Genomic DNA, 23,296 nt, shown 5'->3' on the forward strand with positions numbered 1-23,296 from the left:
CTGTCTCTTCTGGATCTGAATTTGCTTTCATAGGAATTATTTTTACTTTAAGGACAAATTTACATACATTTCTTAGAATTTCTTGCATACGACCCACATTTGTAGGCTGCTCATATTTTGTTACCTCTAAAGTTGGTAGATGTTTCAGTATTACTGAAATCTATAGTTTCCACCAATGTAGTGCTTGTGTTCTGAGATGTTTCGAAAGGCAATAGTACAATGTATATGTAGGGATGAACCCATTAGAAAGCCTGAGCAAAATGGGGGTGGTGTAGTTGCTACACTTCTATCAGCATTACAAGTCATGCTATTGCATAAGAATTTGTTTTAAAAAGAAAAGAGGAATTTCCACTGCTAAAACAGAAGTTTTAAGGAATCTCTGTCCCCTGGCCATGGCCTTTCTTTCTGAACACTTTTTATGCATACAGTACCTATTAGCTATTATAAAGTAATTTTATTTTATCACCTAGTTATCTTCTTGACCTTTAATTGAATTTTCATAGATTATGACTAAAAAGTAATTTGCTGTATCGATTTCATTTATTATTGTTAACAGAAGAAAGCAAAGTATTGGACATGGATCACTCAGATTTAGGTTTGAGTCATTGATTTGCCACCTATTAGCTTATGCATCTTGAGTAAGCTGGTTTATTCTCTCAGCTGTAACAAAGGTTAATGTGAGAATTAAATCAGATACTGTAAGTGCAGCATCAAAACAGAGTTTTAATAAATGGTATCTAGTAACAGAAAAGATAGTAGTAGAAGTGATGATATTTAGCACTATTGTTTAAAACAATTGTAGCTTCTAGTTTTGTTTGCTAAGGAAAAGTAATTTCTGTAATTCTTCAAAATTGGTATGTGAGGTGTCCATCTTTCCAAAATGAAACATTAATAAATAATAGGATATTTTAAAAATCATGAGTACATTTGCATGAAATCTTAAAAAGGAAAATCGAACAGTGTAATTATATATTTAATTTTAAAAAGTTTTTGTTTAAAAAACCTATTAGGTACTGTGCTGTGGTGCTTCACATGAATTTATTTAATCCTTATGATAATTCTATGAGGTACCCATACTATTTCTACCTCTCTTTTACAGATAAGGTAACAGAGAGGTCAAGTAACTAACTTCTAAAGGGTATACAACTAATAAGTGATAGAGTCAGTATTTATACCTATCTAATTTCAGAGTCTCCATTCTTAATGCTGCCACATTATTTTTTTAAAATTATAGCACAGTATACTGTTCTGTGACATTCCAGCTTTGACTCGGTGATTTTTGATCCAGTAAATACCTTATGACAAAACACCTGGGTTATAGTTTTTCTCCCCAATGGAAAATGTTGTTTTTTGTCATTGTAAGATGTATTTGATAATAAAAAATCTGAGTAATTAGATATATAGAGAGGGCTTTGGGGTAAAAGCTTTATTAAAGTACCTATAATATAAAGAAACTTTCACATCATTTTAAATCTAGAGCTTGTAGGAATGCCACACAGCCTCATTGAGTACCTTGAGCATAAAACAACTTAATAATTACTGACTAAGAATCAGGTATAAAAGGCCCTTATAGGTCATTTTTTTTTAGCATTAATCCTGATACCATAATGGTAGCTAATGTTTATTATTTACTTTGTTTGGGGCACTTCCATGGTCACTGACCTCACTTAATCTTTTCATCAGTCTATGAAGGAGATACTATTATTATCTCTGTTTTACAGCTCATTAAACTAAGATTTAAAGAGGTTTGTATAATTGCCTAAGGCTTCACAGTAGTGACATAAGTGTATTATGAGTCTTCACTCCAAATTATTTTTATCTTACAGCTCATAAAACAGCAGTATTTGAAAGAAAAATTACTGGGATCATGAAACATTCTTACAGTGAGTTTTCTTTTTTTAGGTTCACAATATTCTTGCAGAAATGGTGATGGGGGGAATGGTATTGGAGACCAACATGAATGAGATTGTTACACAAATTGATGCACAAAATAAACTGGAGAAATCTGAGGTAAGAATGGAAAGTGCTTTAGTTAATGAAGGTAGTAAGCATGATCATAAATTATGCATGATTTGTAGCTTTCACTGTTTGTCCTTCAGTATCACCCTTTAGGTACAGCTGGTATGCTTATTCAATTTTAAAAAGAAGTGGAATATACACATTTTAGTATGTTAAATGTTCTGTGACCACTACCCACCAAATAGTTTTGTGTATTCTTTTAGCCACAGTCGTATTGCTTTGGGTAATGAATAAAATTCCCATTTCTTGTTGCTTAAAAAAGAAATTATGAATAATGGAATCAATATTTGTTATTAAACCTTAGTCACTAATTATCAAGGAAGTCTTAGAACTGGTTTTCTAAAGATATATAAATTTAGTGTTTTATAAAACTATTTCTGTAAAAGGAAAGGAGAGAAAATGGAATTCTCATAAGGAAGTAATGTTATAATGGCTGCTTAGTAGGCCTGAGTGCACATTGAAAAAAGAAATTCAATGCTCTAATCTTTTAATTCTGGATCCTTCCCAAAGGTCACTGACAAGTTAGCTAAATCATACATTCCATATAATGATACATGTATTCGTGGCTTTTATTGCATTCTAGAAGAGAAAGATTTGGTTAGTTATATACAGCTAACTTTGTGCTGCTAAATTGAGTGAATGAGGACCAACCAACAGTTTAGCCTTTTGTAAAACTCTACTTCAGAATTGTATGACTCTTCCCTCAGTAACAAGGCTGAAATATCAGTAACAGGCGCTGCAGCTGGGCCACTCAAGTTTACATAATTTTGGTTGTTTCTTATTGCTATACAGAAATTTAGAAAGATGAATAGTCTTGATATCTCATTCAATACTATACATGTTTGAGGATACTCTTACCTTTGATATTTATAGTCATAATGCAGAAAACTAATTTTATTTATAATTATTAATACAGTTATTTGGTTGATCTAAAGTAAATATTACTATAAAAGCAGAAAGATATTAAAAATATGCTAGCATTAATTTACAACAGGTGAGTTCTGAAGAATTTTTATCTTGTTGGCTCTTCAAAGGATCAGCTTAAAATGCTGTGCTCATTGGAATGGAATGAAACACAGGATGGTGGATAAATCTGAAATCTGAGGATTAGAAACAGTTGAAGTTTTGTATAAAAACATTTTCCGATGTTCTGTTTTAAATTAAAATAGTCCTTCATTTCTCCTTATCTCAAGTTATCATCCTTCTTGGTTTCCCAAAGGAGAGGGTTGTAATGGGGAAGAGCTTAAAATTATGACTCTTTTTAAGTAATTGTATATATTTTGTGTGTTCAACAGCCAATTTTTAAAATACTGGTTTTTGAAAAGGGAAAACAAACTAGATTAATAGAGAAAATTTTGTTTTAGGACAAGGAAAAGGGCTAAGAATATTATTTAGTAGAGTTGGCTTGCAGTGTATTGTTCAATATGGCATAAGGTTTACTATAAACTCTAAGCTATAGTTTTTAAAGTCTTAAAATGATAACTTGAAATTTATGTCTGTTAAACCTTGCTTTACAAAACTGTATGGATATAGATTTTAAATGCCAAGAGACAGACAGTGATACAATCCATTAATACTTAGTCTAAAATGAGTGGATATGTGGTAATTTGTGAATTCCGTGTAATCATCTGTAAAAATATATCGACCTCTTGTCTGGAATTATCACATTTCCAGGTATTTAACTCCTTTCCATTGGTGGTGCCCTTCCTCCCGCCTGACCCCCTTTTCCTCCTTAGTTTGCTATATATAATATTGACAGAAGTCATGAAGGACCTGTAATAATTACATAATGGATATTTGCTTTTTGATTGTCCAGTAAAACTTTGTTAGTGAGCCAGTTTTTTTTATCTATAAAGAGCAGTAAAATACAGAATTTACATTTTCAGTGGAAATAGTTATAAGAACATTATAACTTAAAGTCCTTTAACAGAAACATGCTATTTAAACATGCTATTTAAAATGGTTTTGAATACTGGTGAATATTTGTTTTTCATCCACTGATTGTCTTTTAACATGTATAATCAATTGTTATCTGCTACCAAATTAGTTTTTCTTTTTCTCCTTTATAAAAAAAGTATGTTTTAAATCTGATGGATAAACTAACATATGTTTATCAAGTGTTTCTCTATATGTGATGTCTGCTAATATTTTCCTCATAAAGTAGGATTTTGAGTCATGGTGAAGCCATATAGTTCTGATCATACTTTAAGAAATTGTGTTGAAATAATGTTGACTTTGTGTAATTTTTCAGTAATTTTCATATATTTTAAGTATGTTGGGAAGGCTACCAGCTTTATTCCAGATGCAGTGAAATGTCAAAAGTTTTCATATGGATTCCTTTTCCATGTTATTTAAACTGGTTATATCTACCAAATATATGGCTGCAGAATAATCCAAAATTATTTGAGAGCAAGCTATAAGCTTTTATTAATCTTACTCTTACAAAATTTTAGTTAAAATGTATTATGTAAGCAAAAAGTTACAAAGCAAATCTTAAAGTTCAGAATACCATGATTGATGAAAAGACCTGTTTATCATGTTTTAAAAATTAATTTAAGTAATGTTTAGAATATCATTTATCTTTTAAAAAGCCTAGATGTAATTAAGATACAGCTTTTAAAATATAACATGGATGTATCGAGTTGCCTTTACTTTGTCAGAAATCAAAGATTTTATTATTTTATCTTAAAAGTAGTATATTTCTGGTAACAGTCAAAAGTGAACCAGTTTAATTCCCATTACCTAGACAGGTAGAAGCAAAGATCACCCAGATCTTTAAAGAGATGAGAAGCAAAGATATGCTCTGAATATATTTTCATCTATCCTGCTTTGATAGATAAATGGTTTACTATAACATTGGGATCTTGGGAAAGGAGGGTTTAAGCTGGGAGGTTGGTGGGATTTGGGGGAAGTGTAAGAGGCACTCAGGAATCTGCCTAGGAGTAAAAGGACTCCCTGGGGGTGGAGGTAGAGGGGTGGGGTTGGGGAGACTTGTTAGCTTTTATGTATTTCATGTGATTTTCAAGATGAATAAATGGGTCTGAATTTAGTCACTACTTTTTAAAAGTCAGTCCTCTTTTTTCCGAACATCCTGATCTTTCTAGCTCTTTCCATTCTTCTCTCTTACAGACCTTTATCTTTCAATCTCCCAGACAGGACAGGTAGACAAGGTATTGCTGACTTTGAGAAAAATGTACTTTAACAAAGGGAAAGCAAAATGATGTCAAAGGCAATTAATTATTTAGGCCAGACTCAAAAATTCTTTGTGTTAATGAACCCATATAGTCCCTGTAGCCTATTTTCCATTCTAGTTTCTCCTTGTAGTTTATTCATCTTTTATTGGACTTAGTGTATTTTACTAGTATATCATTGATGTCATGTTTGTTCTGTTTTGTCTGCCTGCATTGTAAAAGGAAAGTTTAAATTTTTTTCTTTTTTTTTTTAAACATTGTCATTTAACTGACAAATTACATTTGTAGAAATGACAATTTACTTTGTATGTAAATCAGAGTTTATTTTGAGCATCATATGGCAGAACCTTAATTTAACTCTCACAGATTTTTTTCCCCCACGTTTCTTAATTAGGATTCTAACATAAAATTGCATGCTGGGTTTTGGAAGCTGTGAATTTAAAAACCAAAAGCTGAACCTTTAGAGATTAGCATACAAAGTGGGAACCGGTAAAGGCTTAGAACAGTGACTGTTAAATAGTCCCCTTCCCCCCACCTAATGGTTTTCAGTTCCAAAGTCTTAACAATTGCTTTTGCAGTTTTGACTAACAGGTGAATATTAGAAGTAGCCAACAAAAAGTAAGATCAGATATCTTCTAAAGTAGAAATAAATACTCTAAAACATGGAATTAAGTATATTGACCAAAATAAAATGGATTTTCACTGTAGCAACCTTCTGATATCCAAACATATCATAGTAAGACTCAATAAGATATTGTAAACCCTGAAAATTTTTGCAAAGCGTATTGGCAAAAACTGGAAATGTTTTAAATAGACTCCTAGCCCTACAAAACTAAATTTCCTCTGCTAGTTCCTGTGCATTTTTCACACCATAAGTTACCTGTGTGAATTACTCTTTAAACATTTCCATGTAGAGATGTTGATGAACAACTTTTTTGTACAAAGCCATTACAAGAAAATGAAAATGTTCATATACTTCCATTTAAAAATTTCAAAATGAAAATAGTTTATTGAGTGCCATGCAGGGAAAAAATGTGTAAACTTAACAAGCTAGATTAACCACTTTAGTAATTAGAAAAATGCCACTGGGAATTTGGCATTGCTTTTTAGACACTAAATTACTACTTTCTGGATGTGTTTAAGAAGCAGCAACATACAGGTAGCTTTACAATTTCTTATCCCGAGTTAGTGGGCTATGTATTATGAAGCTAGGGACACCACGTTTGGACCCTGGATCTGTATTACTTTATCCTGGGAATAGAAAATATGTAATGGTCTCATTTACTCCATTGATCTCAGTCACTGCCAGTTTCTATGTTCCAGTCTTTAATTTATGTTAAATTGCTTTTTCTACCAAAGAACCATCAATCACTTAGGTCTTATAACTTCCATCACTAGAACTAGTAATTTGCTTTTTTTTTTTTAATCAAGTATCTATTTTCAAAGAATAGAGAGCAAGAAAAGCGGCCCTAAGATACAGATGTTGGAAAGTCAGCTTGTGAGTTGGTTCTGCCCCTCTACTTTGACATGCACAGTTACTCTCTTATTCAAAATTATGATGAGGACCCTTGAGGTCACTTGTGAGGGTCAAAACTATTTATATTAAATCCATAAATGACATCAGTCTGCTATATTTATTTCACACAGGTAAATCCTATGCTAGAAATTAAAACTATAATTTAAGATTACATAAAATGACTAGTACTGAAAGGTTTAAAAATTTTAAAATATTCTCATTTTGGTAAAAATTTTCATAAAATGCCATAGTTCTTGCTTACTAGAGGACCGTCATCAGCATTTCTAATCTGTTTATAATTGCAGTATTAAAGCACTGCCTTTAAAGCAAAGAGCAAGCCTGTCCCCAGTTTAAAAGTTATTCTGCCTTAAATTCAGAAATTAAAATATTGACATTTTCTATTCTGCTCAAAGCATGCTTTCAAAATCTGCCATTATTTTGTTAATGATTTTGAGTCTGAAACCATTTAGTACTGTGTTTATTAATGTTGATGTTCTTTCACTTTGCTGTTAGGTCAAAATTATGAATGTGCATATAGCAACTTCCAGCAGGATGGGTGGGTAAAGGTTTTAGTATGTACAAATTATTTCAACTACCATCTTATTATGCTATATATCAAGCTTGAAAAAATATTTTAAGATGGTAGGATATTTTATGTGTTAGATGAAGTAAATATCTAGGTTCTTTCCTTTTCCCTTGGAGAAAGCTAATTGCTTATTGCATGAGGAAAAGGGAGTCTTCAGATTCTTTGAAATATATTTTAGTAATGCTGCTTTTTCAGTTTCGCTTGCACATATTTTGTTTATTTTTGGGTCTGGCAATTTAAAAACAAAATCAAAAACAAATCATATCCATCCATTACTATCTTTGTGATTCAAGTGCTTGAAATTTCTGAGAGTATGTCTGTATAAGTCTTCTGTTTGGCCTCATTTTGGTATACTTGCAGACTTCATTTTGTTTTCTTTCTCTTAATTCTGTTAATTTATTTAATCTCATGGGAGAGAAAACATGACCATTCTTTTATATACTGTACTTCATTCTTCCATCCGATTCATACTCTTAACTGCTTTGGATTCATGTATTTGTTTTTGTTAGTGGAGTTGCTTCAGTTTACCTGCCATGGTGGTGCTCGAGTATAACAACATAGATGGAAACAAGTTATTTCTCCAGTAGGGTTTCATTCTCTTTATTTCTGCTTTATGTCAACTGTGTAATCTTAAATCTATAAGAACTATGCTGTACTGTCAGAAGTATCTTATTTTTACATTTTAAATTGTACATACCACTAACAAGTCAGGTAAACTTAATTTCTGTAAATTTTAGTGTTCAAAAAAATTGTGTTTAATAAAAGTTATCTTGTTGTTTTGAGTATATCTTACTAAAAAAAAAAATCTTAACTAAGATGAAAATTCCTTTATACCTTTGTGTTGGCAAACTGATTTCCTAATGGCAAATTACCTCTTTTACATTTTATTCTTTAATAAAAATGTTTCAGACTTCATGTTCATGGAAGTCTGAAACTGAAATGTGTTTTATAGCAGTTCTGGTGTTAACTACCTGAGTGACATGAAGTGTTTTTTTTTTTAAGCCCTGAGTTTTTGTATATTAACATTGACAGCTCATGTAAGCATCTGAGTAGCGATCAACAGTCCTTCTCATATTTTTCTTTACATTTTATATTCTACAGAATCTGATTTCTTAAAATGTTAGTTTAATTAAAACTTAATTGAAGTACACATTACAATTTTTAAATTTCCTATCATTTAAGTTTGTGACATACTACACAAAAGTATTGAACATGCTTGAGAAATAATTTGATTCTCTTAATTCATTTGCGTGTTCTGAGTAGTTACCATCCTTTGCATGTCTATGGCTTGCTGCTTATGTTTAGAGAAATTGTAGTTTGTTGACTTAGAAACTTCTTTTGGTTTTACATAATATGAATTTGGCACATATATGCTATTGAAATCAATTGCTATATTGACTTTATGTATTCTCATTAGCAGCTAACAGTCAACACCATCTGTGGTCACAAAGAAACGACTTAATCTAATGAAATTTAACAGGATGAAGTTTTATTCTTTAGTTTAGCTGCTCATGGTACAGGGTATTATGGAAAAGAAGGCTTCTTGACAATGACATTTTATACGAAAAAAAGTGTTTTTACTACTTACGTTAACCATAGCATCCAGTAAAACAGACGGACACACACATACACACCCTACCTTTTCTCTCTTTTTCTCAATAATAAAATCCTCTAATAATTCATGCCTTTTAAAATGTTTATAGTTAAATACCTTGTCATTACTTTTCTACAGCCTACTCATAATTAGCACCCTGTATAGAAATTCCAAAATAGAAATAGTGGCAAATTGATTTTTTAGTTAGAAAAATTATAAAATCCTTCTACTGGAAAAATGATACTTAGTTCCAGGTTGTCTGTAAGTTTGTAAAATAATTTTTGTTCCCTTGGAAACAACATACTTCCTAGCAAAAGGAAGCTCTTTGAATTAGAGTCTTCTCTGATTCTAAACCATTCTAAATTTTGGTAGCTAAACACTGAACTTGAAAACATCAAGTTAAAGATCCTTTTGAATATGATTCATGCTACCCTAAATAATATTCATCTATATCTCTAACATCTTTTTGGGGGCTGTTGGAGAGAGGTTGGGCATAACAAAAACTGCATTGCTTCAGGTAGGTATAAATGTAGAGGTCAATCAAATTTTTAGTTATACATCAAAAACAACTACACTCCATTAAATTATAAAAATTGAATTCTCCAACCCTATTCAGTCTTTAATTGGGTATGGAGTTTTTCATCCATATCACCCTTATCATTGCCTGTGTGGACCATATATATTATTAAATACTATTTTACTGATTTTTCTATTATTTCCAATTCTAACTTGATAATCCATGGCTTTTATTTCATTGCTTAACAATGTTTGTATCCTTTATTCAGCAAATAGTTTACACTGGCCTATTTTGTATCACTCAAGATTTTTCTCAGGTAACAGCTTTATTATTATTATATTTTTAATTAACGAAAGAGGTAGGATTACATGAGAGAAAAAAACTAAATTACAAAAAGGGATATTAAAACTAATCTTTCTGATTACATGGACACTGTCTCATATATGTAATCTAAGCAAAGTAGAAGATTTGTTTTTGTTACGTAATTGCTTTTGTGCAAGATAATATATAACACTGAATTCACATGTGTTTGTTGGCTTTATTACATAACCTGAATAAAAATTGATGAAATCTAATTGGTATATAAATTAAATCGTAAAAATATGAAGACTGTTGATGTAGCTATTTGAGAAAAGTGATATATATGCATTTTTCTTTTATTTTTAAGCATATTTTCTCTCAAAATTATTTCACAAATTATAAATTTTCCAACTAAGATGAAAGCCAAATATTGTACACTAATGGTATTGGAAATTTTAGAATTCATTTATTTATATATATCCTACCTTTTGCATTTATGCTATTCTTTCTCTAAATTTGTATATTGTAAACCGAACATATGTTGAATCTACTTTATATGACAAAATAATTTTAATCATTATATTTTTACTAATTCATTGAAGGGTTGGATTGATCCTCTTCTTGCAGTTTCATTTTTAGGCAGAACCATTCTCTTTGGATTGAGGCTTCACTTTATTTTTTTTTAAATCTTTATTGAATTTGTTACAATATTGCTTCTGTTTTATGTTTTGGTTTTTTGGCTGCGAGGCATGTGGGATCTTAGCTCCCCAACCAGGGATCAAACCCGCACCCCCTGCACTGGAAAGCAAAGTCTTAATCACTGGACCGCCAGGGAAGTCCTGAGGCTTCAGTTTAAAAGCCTGATTTTTTTTTTTTTTTAATGTCCTAGAACTTTCCTAGAAAAGTTTAGAAGAGCCTCTACAGTTTTAAAAAATAATTTTTAAAAACTTTATTGTTTTGAAATGTTTTAAGGGTTTAGCCCTAAGAAACTAAACGAACATGATTTATTACTTTCAGTTTTTATTTCACAGCATATATTAATAATAAATGACAGTTGAAAAGCAAAAACCCAAAATCTATCACAGTTGTTGCAAGAGATGTCTAATAAGGAAACTAATGTAAAATATGCTTTAATGCTTATATCATAAGTCAGTTAAATCAAAATATAGGTGAAGATCTAGCTTTGTCATTTGAATATTGTGTGTGATGTTTCCGTAGTACAGGTTAATTTGTATTTAAATCTTTACATTGTTATCATTGCATGTATTCACTGTATTTTTTTAAGGTGTCAACTGTTTTCTCTTTATAGATTAGTATTTCAAAGTAACCATTCCATACCAATTCAAACTACCATCTGGTCTCTAAGCTTGTTATATGAAACTCTTTTATCATTGTCCTCCAGTTTTAGTGTTTTTTGATGGGCTACACCTGAGCTGTACATTTTCTTTTTCTTTTATTTGCTTCTGTATACAGGCTGGCTTAGCGGGAGCTCCAGCCCGTGCTGTATCAGCTGTAAAGAATATGAATCTTCCTGAGATCCCAAGAAATATTAACATTGGTGACATCAGTATAAAAGTGCCAAACCTGCCCTCTTTTAAATAAAAAATTTAAAAGGCCACTCCCAGGTAAAATCCGGGGGAAAAGTCATCTAAGTTTACCATGCAGTTGTTTACCAAAAATAGAGGAGGAGAGTCTTAACTTTTGCTCTTGGATTTAAGTCAAGGTACTGTATAGAAGTTATGTAAAATCAGTATGGAAGTTCATTGTTGCTTTTCTTGCTCAGTGATTTTTGAAGAAATTGAGTAGTTACAGTGTGATTTTTTTCTTTATTTTCTAAACTGCATTCCTATGGCCACCTAAGGCATGCCTCTATGTATTGGCTACTACAGTATTTTGAAAAGTGTTTGGGACATTTCTTTAAATTATGTATAACCTAAAATGTTGGTGTTTTATATGGATCACAAATACAACATTCCTTAATTCTTTCTGTTATTTGTCAGAATTGTTATTTAAAGAACGAAGTATGTATTGCATGAAAACATTATGACCTTTTTCTCTTAGTTTAAATAAACTCCAAGGTAACTGGACTTCTAAAGCACCGTTCTGTTTGCCTGGTATCTACTTTAGCAATAATTTTTTTTACGACCCTCTGACTCAACGAAGTAAATAAAAGTATATTTTATCACTGTTAAGCAGCTGTTAATGTTGATTTATTTAATTTATACTTATATTTTTAATATTCAGAACCTCATTATTCTAAAACTCAATTATTTCACAAGTCAAGAGTAGTGTATCTCATAGTATATTGTGTAGGATGAGATCTGGAGTGGGAGATGACAAATCTTTTTCTAAAATCCATATTGAGAAATTGCAAAATCCATTTTATACACATAGGTTTAAGTCTTGCATCTGATCCCTTCTTGCTGAGATGATGAAAAATAATTTCATAGCAAATACTTAGTTGCTTTTGAACACAAAACCCTTTGGGGGGCTTCCCTGGTGGCGCAGTGGTTGAGAATCTGCCTGCTAATGCAGGGGACACGGGTTCGAGCCCTGGTCTGGGAAGATCCCACATGCTGTGGAGCAACTAGGCCCGTGAGCCACAATTACTGAGCCTGAATGTCTAGAGCCTGTGCTCCGCAACAAGAGAGGCCACGATAGTGAGAGGCCCGCGCACCGCGATGAAGAGTGGCTCCCGCTTGCCGCAACTAGAGAAAGCCCTCACAGAAACGAAGACCCAACACAGCCAAAAATAAATAAATTAAAAAAAAAAAAAAAAAAAAACCCCTTTGGGGCCCCACTTGTTTCATCCCAAAGTCAAAACTTTCTTAAGTCCTAATACTCTTGTATTCTGGTTTCTCATAATTTGCCCACATTTTCTTATTTAATCTTATCTTGGGATCCATGAGTGGGATTCTTCTTCCAGTTAGACTAAGGTTTTCCTTCTAGTTCTAGTCCTCCCTCCCCAAATACTATTTTTTGAAACATTTCCTTAGATGTGTGGCATGTATGAATTTTACTCCAAGCTCTGAGGTGTAAGAAAAGTCACTATTTTTCCTAAATAAAATTAATCTGACTCTAAGCCCCATCCTACTGAGGCAACAGGAAACTCAGTCTGTGATTATTGGGATTTCCATCAGTTCAGAGATGTATAAAAGTCCTAGAGTAAGGTTATGCTAAGCAGAACATGCAGGGAGGTCCCTGGTCTTCAGTCATTTGAATGTGCCAGGTGAACAAGTCCCTGTCCTCATGGACATATATGCAGTACCACACTTTTCTCTTTTCCCTTTTTTTGGGGGGTGGGGGTGGATTATGGAAAGATTTAAGTTTTGATTTGGTTAGAATGTACCAAAATTAGGGAAACTTCTGGGCCGGATCATACTTTAACCTCAAGAAATAGTCAAAAGGGTTTCATCTTTTACTATATTCTAGTATGAAAAAGAAAACCCAGTCATGTGCAAATGACACAAGTAGGCAAGTCATAGAAAACTAAATCTCAGTGACCGCTAAATATGTAGAGATGCTTAATCTCACTAGTAGCCAGGGAATGCAAGTTTAAAGGACAATTAGATTTTATTTTCACCTGTCATATTAGCAAAAATTAGAAGGGGTGACAGTATCCAGTGTTGGAGAGGATGTGAGGAATGAGAACTGTCATACATTGCTCATGGGAATGTAATTTACTGTAACTTAAAAAAAAAATAATATGCCAAGTTCTGTGAAAATTTTTAAAAATCAAAAATACACATATCATACATACCCTGTGACTCACTTTGGGAACTCTCTATTCTCTTAGCATTCCTGGATATCTTTATATACAAAGGTAATTATTTCATCAACTTTTTAAAGCAAAATAATAATAATAATAAACTGGAGATACCTTAAATGCCCACCAGTAAGGAAATGGTTGAATAAGTTATTGTAGCTACCACACTAGTTGTAATAGCAAAAGACTGGGATGACCCAAATGTCCATTAGAAGGAGATTGGTTGAAAAGCTGGATTACATCCACATTATGGAGTCCTATGAAGCTATCAAAATGAAAAATATCTCTCTATATTGCTGAAAATTGATCCCTAGAATATAATGTTAAGTGAAAAAAAATCAAGATGGAAAAAAGTATATTGATGGTGTGTGTATTAGTCAGGGTTCTTCAGAACCAGTAGTTGTGTGTGTGTGTGTGTGTGTGTAATGAGACTGACATTTAACTCAGTAGACTGAGTAAAGCAGATTGCCCTTCTTAATGTGGGTGGGCCTCGTCCAATCAGTTGAAGGCCTGCATAGAATAGAAGGGCTGACCCTCATCCAAGTAAGAAAGAATTCCTCCTGCCTGACTGCCTTCAAACTGGGATGTTGGCTTCTTCCTGCCTTCAGTCTTGAACTGAAACATGGGTTCATCCTGTGTATCAAGCCTGCCCGCCTTCAGACTGGAACTATACCATCAGCTCTCCTGGTTTTCCAGCCTTCAGATTTGGACTGGAACTCCACCTTAGGCTCTCTGGGTCTCCAGCTTGTCAACTCACCCTGCAGACCTTGAGACTTATAAGCTTCCATAATCACATGGGTGCATTCCTTATAATAAATCTTTTTAAATAAAATCATCAAGTTGATTATTTTGTTTAAGAGATTTATTATACAACTCAAAGTCTGAAGGCAGGAAACTGCCGATGTCCTAGCTTGAAGGCAGTCAGGCAGGAGGAATTTCTCATACTTGGACAGAGGTCAGCCTTTTAATTCTATTCATGCCTTCCACTGATTGAGTGAGGCCCATCCACATTAGGGAGAGCAATCTGCTTTACTCAGTTTACTGAATTAAATGTTACTCTCAACCAAATACCCCCTCACAGAAACACCCAGAATGTTTGACCAAATGTCTGGGCACCCACATGGCCCAGTCAAGTTGACACACAAAATTAACCATCACAGTATGCTACCAGTTATCTAAGAAAAAGGGAGAGTGAGTGGTGTGTGTGTTGTGTGTACTTCTAAATGAAAGGATAAGCCATATATATATATACACACATACATACACACACATATATACAACATACATATATAGTGAGAAGGAGGAAACAGGGCAGAAGTGTGGGGATAGAAGCTATACTTCTTGCAATGTACCTTGTTTTGAAACCCTGTAACTATTTTAAGTAATTAGTAATCGAACTTAAAATTTAAAAAAGTAACCCCTAAAAATTAAAAGCAAAGCAGATAAATTGAACTATGTGATGAGTTGGTGGCATAATCACCCAAAGGGGAACTGCTTCACATGACTTTAAAACTCTTGACTATACACCACTAAAGACAAAAAGACCTTCCCTGCCCACCCCCCAACTTAAATTGTTTTCTGTAATCCTGGTATTGGTGATATTTTAAAATTCCGAGGCTGTGCATGTGGACTCTGGGGTAAAGCAGAGGAGAAGGTGCCTCGGTGCCTGTAGTGGATGCTCTGGCATGCATCCTTTAGGACTGAAGCACTCATTTCCTCAGCTGCTGGCAGTGTTGGTGGCTATAAGAGCACTCAGCTGACTTGCTGAGAATTGCCACCAGCCGAAGGGAGCTACTTCACCTGAAGTCACGACTCCTCTCCAAAGACATCCTACATCCAAGTTATAAAAGCCCAACCCACTTGGCTAAGGCAGGACAGCTCGGAAAGGCCATCCCAGCTCCAGTGCTACCCATGGGATCGGCTAAGGCCTTTGTCATGACTGCGCTGCAGTTTAACTCGTCCCTCTGCCTCATCTACTTCCTTTCGATTTCAGGCTTTGATCCCAAGGGCGTATCACAGTGATGAGCTTGCATCCAAATCACTATCTCAGTCTGGTTTTCAGGGAAGCCCACCTAAGACAGTTAGAGCCAAGAATGGTCTGAGGAAGCAGATTCCAAAATGAGATTTTGGAGCTGGACCACCCTCTGGCAGGCTGTCAACTGAAGACCATGTTACCGGTGGCAGGTGGAGCATGGTTCGCCACTAGCATGCCATAGCAGTGTAATTGTTGAAACTCTCACTGATGGTGAACCGGGAATGCCTTGGTAGGCACAGTGTCTCAGGCATTTGAGAAATATAAGAGAACTAGTAATTATGAAGAGTATGGAATTGGATGGCTGTTCTTGCAGGCATTCATTCCATTAGAGAAATGCTGAGAGTGATTAATTACCAATTAAAGGCTATGTATGAAGGCCAGAAGGGCTTCTTAACAATGTATAAAAAGACTTTCATCTCTTGCAGCTGGAGGACAGAAAAAGCTGAGGATCAGGCCCAGGCCTTAACTGTAAGATTGGCAAAGTTCAAGAGAAGATTGGATTCCAGCCTCATCATGTCTGCTAAGCCAAGGTCAGGGACAAAAATCTTGGATACGGACCTACAGAAGTAGCCCACTTCTTCCCATTAAGCTACCACTCACTCCCTTCCTCCTCCTTGCTTGGAGAGGATGCAGAAGCTTCTGCCTTGCAGGTTAACATGCACCCTCCTCAGGTTTTGCCTCACCTGCTCTGATCACCAAGCCAGTCGGGTCGAGACACAACATAATTGGGCCAGGGAAGTGCTAGCGTTGCCAAAGTTGTTGCAGAACCTTGCCAGAATAAACCTGGAAGAGCCAAGAGAATATATTTGGGCCTGGATCCTGAGGGTTCTGGCTTAAGGGGGAAGGAACATAAAGCTGGATGAGGGAGAGTGTTTTATATGTAAGCTCTCCAATGATAGAACATTTAACACTCTGGCAGGGACCTGAGGAGACAGTGCTGATACACTGCTAGGGTAGTTCTTGGAAGCTTGGAGAAAGGCTGAGCCACTACACTTGGCCCAGCTAAGTGAAGTATAACAGAACATCCAAGCAGACAAGCGGAAGAAGAGATTACAAACCTTAGAGAAGTGTGTGGGCTAAAGTGAATATACTGTGTAAGGCAAGACAGCCCAGAAGTTCCTCCATTTACCAAAGCAATAAGGAATACGTCACTGTTTACAGGGACACTGGCATCATTTAGAAACTCGGTAGTGGCTGTCTTCTGAAGGCCAGGACTTATAGTAGGAAATGCTGCCACAGAGCTGGGTGCCCTGATAACAGTGGGGATGATGAGATCGTGAAATAATAGATGCCAGGTTGTGGCACTTAACCAGGAGGTGCATAGTGGGCTAATTATCTTAATGAACTGCAGGGTCAGAGTGGCAACCAAAGATCCTGATCCACAGAGAGCTATAGAGATGGTTAATGGTACGAAGCTTCGGTAGGTACAAGGTAGATGGTCAGGCAGTAAGGGTGTTGCCCGATCTAGATAATCTAAAGAACTAAAAAATGGATGATCAGGAGGTTGAGAGCAGCCACCGCAATAAAGTCATTACTTTTGTTCCAGTTTCTGGTCCTGAGCCAGTTCTCAGACCCAGAACTCCTTGATTGACAGAAGGACCAAATCTCCAGGAGGAAGGACCCTGCACACCATGGCAAGTGCATAATATTAATGATTTTTCAACTACTTCCTTAAAGGGATTTATTTACTTGGATAACCATACACTGGGAAATGGAAAATACCCAATGTTTTGAGGATTTTGAGGCACAGTTTCCAAGCTGACACTGATAACTAGGGACCAAATATCATCATTTGGTCCCTGCCCCCATTACAGTGGGAGCATATGGGGGCTAGGTAATAAATTTAGTCCTGGCCCAGGTATAGCTCATAGTGAGTCTGCCAGGTCTACAAATCCACCTATTGGTCATTTTTCCCCATCCCCGAATATAACTGGCATGGACAGTTATCTGTGGCATAAGAGCTATTATAGAAAGAAAGACTTAAGTGGAAGCTTTGCAATTGCCCCCATACTCACAGCCAAGATAGGAAATAAATAACGATATTGCGTCTTGGGGAAGAGAGAGATTAGTACGACACTTAAAGACCTAAAAGATTTTAAAATGGTGGCCTCCATCACATACCCATTTATTGACCAGTTCCCTACAGGTGGATCCTGGAGGATGACAGTGGACTACTGCAAACTGGACCAAGTTGTAGCTCTAATTGTAGGTGTTGTACCAGATGTGGTATCTTTGTTAGAGAAGATGAACAAGGCCTCAGATAGATGGTATATGGCCATTGATCTGCTAAATACCTTGTTTTCCATCCCTGTTAGGTGGGAGGACCAGAAAGTTCACATTATGGACACATAACAGTGTACTATGGATATTAACTCGCCCTCAGAACATAACATAGTCAGAAAGGATCTGGGTCATCTGGATATACTATCACATTGGTCCACATTTTGATAACATTGTGTTACTTGAACTGGATGAACAAGGGGTTGCAAGCACATCGAAGCCTTTGGTAAGGTACATGCCCTCCATGGGTGGAAGATAAGCCCTGTGAAGATTCAGGGCCCTACCACAGCAGTGAAGTTTTTAGGAATCCGATGATCTAGGATATGCCAACCTATCCCTTTCAAAGTAAAAAACAAAGTATTGTATTTCACAGCTCCCCCACTCAGAAGCAAACACAGAGGTTGGTGGGACTCTTCAGGTTCTGGAGGCAGCATATTTTATACTGGGAACACTATTCCAGCCCATTCATACAAACAGCTTCTAGATTTGAGTGAGACCCAGAGCAGGAAAGGGATCTGCAGCAGGTCCAGCCTGCAATGTAAGTGTCCCTCCCTCTTGAACCATACTCCCTGATAGACCCAATGATATCAGAGCTGTTAGTTATGGCGAAAGATGCCATGTGCTGCTTATGGCATCCCCCAGTTGAACAATTACAACATAAACCCCACTGCAGTCAGACAATGCCACCTGTAGTGGAAAATTACACGTAATTTGAAAAACAGTTCCTCGGGTACTCCTGGGCCCTGGTTGAGACAAGCATCTGATCATAGAAGTGATCATACATCCAGAGCTGAGCTGGGATCTGTCAAAGTCACAAAATCATAAGGTTGGCAGAACTAGCAACAATCTGTAGTAAGATGCAAGTGATACATGGGAAAGAATGGAGCCAGAGGGCATAAATAAGCTGCACAAGTCCTGATCCCAATTTCATTCTCCACTGTTGACCACTGCCTCTCCTTCAGCTCCAGGGAAAGATAATAGTGTGGAGAAATCCAGTGGGCAGAACTTTGGGTTATATACGTGGGCATCCACTCTATGTGAAGATAAAAGTGGCCCAAGGACTCACAGGCAATACCTAATGACTTGGTTGGTTAGCCAAAGTCTTGGAAGGAGAAAGATTGGAAGATCAAGGACAAGGTTTGGGGAAGAGGCATGTGGATAGACCTATATAGGAATAAGCATGAAAATATGAAGATTTTTGAATCATGTGTTACCTATAGAAATCATCTGAAGAGACACTATACTGCCAAATAGAATGACTCAGGACAGTGTTATTGTGCTTCTGTTATTGGCCTCAGTGTTGACACAACGGGAGCTGGAATGGAAGATCCAGGGATTGAGGGCTACACGTGGGCCCAGCAGCATGAACTCCTACTCATCAAGGCTGATTCAGCTACTGCTTGTGTCAAATGTCCTAACTACCAATAACAGAGACCAATGCTGAGCCCCTGATACAGCACCTTCCCTTGAGGAGACCAAGCAGCCACTTGGTGGCAGGTATTTAATTTTGGGCCCCTTCCATTTTAGAAAGGGGAGTGAATTAATCCTGATAGAATTGACACATATTCTGGATATGAGCTTTTGTTTCTTGGCTGCATGACCTCAACCAACATCGCTATCGAAGGATTTACAAAGGGTTTGATCAACCTACATGGGAGCCCACATAGCATCACAAAGGACCAAGGAATCCAGTAAAGGAAGTGCTGCAATTAATGCAGAACCATGAAGTCAACTGACCTTGTTATATGCTGCCCAACTGAAGCTGCTGGACTGATAGGGCAATGTAATGGTCTTTTACAAAGGCATACCTGAGGCACTAGGTGCCTAAATTGACAACTGTTATATGGTGCTCTGTTCCCAACAGGTAGACCACAGGGGTCCAGGCACCAATGGGTAGAAGTAGGAGTGGCTCGACTTACACCACTCCCAGTGACCCACCAGGGGAATTTGTGTTTCCTGTCATCACAAACTCTAGGATCTATGGTACAGAGGTCTTGGATCCCAGAAATGCTTCCTCCAGGGTTGCAACAAGAGTTGTATTCACCTTTAATCTACAGCAGCCCTCCATTCATTTCAGGATGCTCATATCAAAAGATCTTGTTGGCAAGGAAAAGAGTCCTCATCCTCCATTCCTCCATAGCTTATTGAAGTCTGACTAAAAAAAGTGTCTTTCAGAGCACCAAAAATAATAGCTATCATGACTCGTCTAGTGAAAATCACAGCTATTTGGGAGATAGGTTTCATTAGGACTCTGTTGCTGGTGGTGCAGCTGCTGACTTAGCACAGCTCACTCAGTGTGACTCCAAAACCAGATGTTAAAATATATATGTATTTTGTGTGTGGAGAGGGAGAGAGAGATCAAACTGAAGAGTAACCAATTATTGCAGGTGAAGAAGAGGTGTGGTTACTACCCATGTAAGATCACAGAAATTGGAGAACATAATTTCTATGTCAGAATTACCTTCTGTAATAGATTGATACCTAAGAATTGATAGGGAGTGATGTCAGCATCATAGCAACGTAAGATGTTGCTCTTTTCTCTCCCCGCTTTTTAGCAATTAATTAGACATCTCTCCATGAACAAAAGTGCCTCGTGGGGAGCTGTGGGACCTACCACCCTACACCAAGGGACCTGGGAGGACTCTCACCTACCTGTGCTTCCAAAAATAGACAAACAGACATGGTAAGGGCTGCAGACCCAAGGGAGTCAGCGAGCCTGCCCCACCCCTGCTCACTCCAGTAGGGGAAAAACCTGGAGAGTACTGGCCTATTCAGATACCCAGGAGCAAGAGGATTTTGTACAAGTCCAGCCTGTCTGAGGGGAGATACCAGTACACCATTAAGACGGGAAGGATAAGAGTTTGTACACAGTGGAGAGGAAGGAACTCTCCCAGAGCCCCCTTCCCCATGCAGGGCAATGCCTACATAGGGCTAAGCTGTCAAGTATTGGTGACCTCTCCTGTGGAGGAGGTGGAAAGCTGTGAGTGAGTGCCCAGCTACCCCAGTTTTGTGGGTTACATCCGGAGAAACCCATTTCTCTCCAGCAGCACCCAGAGTACTGAGGTGGGACCTCCATGACTGGGGAGAGGAGGACAAAGGGAAGGAAGCAGATAAGAATATCAAAAGGCATTAAGGAGGTTCCTGCTGACTACTTCAGCACTTCAGCAGGAAGTCACCCTCAAGCTTTTGGGATTATCCCACTGGAAAATCCTACCACTGGGTCCATGGGCACCCGCATCACCTGGAGTGCTAAACCCACACTCCTACCCGTGCCCCTCCCCCCCCGCCCCCCCCCCGCCATTCTGTGGATGGATCCTTATGGGTGCTCCAGAGTACAGAGGTGAGAGAGCAGGTCCAGTAATCAGAGTGCTCTTAGAAAAATGGACCAGGGAGAAACTACAAACTAGAGCTGTAGCGCCACCTTCTGGAAGACATAAGAGGTTTCCAGCAGTCAGCCTGGTGAGTTACAAGAGTAAGAAAAGATGTAAAATCTTAAGAATTCTGCCGCCTCAAGAGGGAACAAGAGAGTGGAGCAGGTCTACCCTCAAAAGTTGAGGAAACCCCAGATATAGCAGCACCAGTGATCACTGCCCCATCTGAAGGCAACCAATAAAGATTTAAGGAGTTGTCTTCTACTTCAGATGGAAAAACAGCAACACAAAAATATAAGGAACCTGAAAAACCAAGAAAATATTTCACCCCTAAAATGAATAATTCTCCATCACCTGGGCTCACAGCTACAGAAAACTGTGATCTAGCTGATAAAGAATTCAGAGTAGCTGTTTGAAGAAATTCAGTGAACTACAAGAAAACTCAGAAAGATAGTTCAATGATATTAGGGGGAAAATACATGAACAAACAAAATGAGATCTTGACCAAAGAGATAGAAATGATAAAAAACAACCAAACAGAAATTCTGGAGCAGGAGAGTGAATGAAAAGATTACAATAAAGAGCATGTGTAGCAGACTAGGTGGAAAATAGAATTAGTGACTTAGAAGGTAGGAATTTAGAAACAACATGGAAGTGAACAAAGGAAAATAATAAAAAAGAGCAAAGAAAGCCTGAATGATCTATGGAACTCAATCAAAAGGGCAAATATTAGAATAGTTAAGTGTTTCAGAAGAAGAGATAGAGAAGGGAACAGAGTTTATTTAAAGAAGTAATAGCTGGAAACTTCCCAAACGTGGGGAGAGTCTTGGACATCCAAGTTCATAAAGCTAGTAGATCACCAATTTACAAATGTAGGCATAAACAGAAGGAAAAAAGAAACAATGGAAATACAAAACAACCAGAAAGCAATCAATAGGATGGCAATAGTAAGTCTTTACATATCTTAAATACTCTTAAGTATAAATGAATTGACTTCACCAAGCAAAAGACACAGAATGGCTGAATGGATAAAAACACAAGACCCAACTTTATGCTGCCTACAGGAGACTCACTTCAGCTTTCAGGACACACATAGGCTCAAAGTAAAGGGATGGAAGAAGATACAAGGAGAAACCCAAAAGAAGTAGAGTAGCCATAGTTATATCAGACAAAGCAGACTTTAAGCCAAAAACTGTAACAAGAGACAGGGTCATTATATAATGATAAAGGTGTCAATACATCAAGAAGATATAGCAGCCATAAATATACACACCAAACATTGGAGCACCTAGATATACTAACCAAACACTAAAAGGTCTGAAGGGAGAAGGAGACAACAAATGCAATAATAGATGTCAATACCCCACTTTCAGCAGTAGCTAGATCATCCAGACAGAAAGTCAACAAAGAAATGTTGGAATTGAACCATATGTTAGACCAAATGGACCTAACAGACATATATAGAACATTCCATCCGGCAGCAGAATATACGTTCTGGTAAGTGCACACAGAACATTCTCCAGATAAATCATGCAAAAGGACAAAAACAAGTCTTGGCAAATTTAAGAAGATTGAAATCATACCAACTATTTTTCCAACCACAGTGGTATAAAATTAGAAATCAATAACAAAAGGAAAGCTGGAAAATCTACAAATATGTGGAAACTAAACAACACACTTCTGAACAACCAATGGGTCAAAGGAGAAATCAAAAGGGAAATAAAAAAATACCTTGAAACAAACAAAAAAGGAAACACAACATACCAAAACCTATGGGATGCTGCAAAAGCAGTTCTGAGGGGGAAGTTTATAGCAAGGAATGCATACATTAAGAAATTAGAAAGATCTCAAATAAATAACCTAACTTTACATCTCAAAGAACTAGAAAAAGAAAAGCAAATTAATCTTAAAGTTAACAGAAGGAAGGAAATAATAAAACCAGAGTGGAAATAAATGAAATACACACCAGAAAAAACAATAGGAAAGATCAATGAAACTAAGTGCTGGCTTTTCAAAAAGATAAAATATACAAACCTTTAGCTACACTAAAGAAACCTTTAGCTAGACCAAGAAAAAAAAAAAAAAAAAAAGGAGAGAAGACGCAAATAAATTAAAATCAGA

At 36.5% G+C, this 23,296-nt stretch overlaps 2 protein-coding genes across 4 annotated transcripts in view; both read left to right on the forward strand.

The window, feature by feature from the left end:
* Positions 1–11,710, forward strand: part of AP3S1 (adaptor related protein complex 3 subunit sigma 1) — a 68,330-nt gene extending 56,620 nt beyond the window's left edge. Inside the window, exons 5-6 of one of the 2 annotated variants that reach the window (XM_082378515.1) lie at positions 1,903–2,010; positions 5,149–11,190. In XM_082378515.1, the coding sequence (XP_082234641.1) occupies positions 1,903–2,010; positions 5,149–5,184 (144 nt within the window). In that variant the 3' untranslated portion in view covers positions 5,185–11,190. The other variant, XM_082378514.1, reaches the window with a different exon arrangement.
* Positions 11,711–12,041: 331 nt separating this feature from the next.
* The window catches only part of LVRN (laeverin), a 164,618-nt gene continuing 153,363 nt past the window's right edge, over positions 12,042–23,296 (forward strand). The window contains exons 1-2 of one of the 2 annotated variants that reach the window (XM_082375682.1): positions 12,042–16,054; positions 17,071–17,158. In XM_082375682.1, the coding sequence (XP_082231808.1) occupies positions 17,156–17,158 (3 nt within the window). In that variant the 5' untranslated portion in view covers positions 12,042–16,054; positions 17,071–17,155. Of the gene's footprint in view, positions 16,055–17,070; positions 18,031–23,296 lie in introns of both variants that reach the window. The other variant, XM_082375681.1, reaches the window with a different exon arrangement.

Source organism: Balaenoptera borealis (genome assembly GCF_965194805.1).
Source record: "Balaenoptera borealis genome assembly, chromosome: 2".
Taxonomy (NCBI): domain Eukaryota; kingdom Metazoa; phylum Chordata; class Mammalia; order Artiodactyla; family Balaenopteridae; genus Balaenoptera; species Balaenoptera borealis.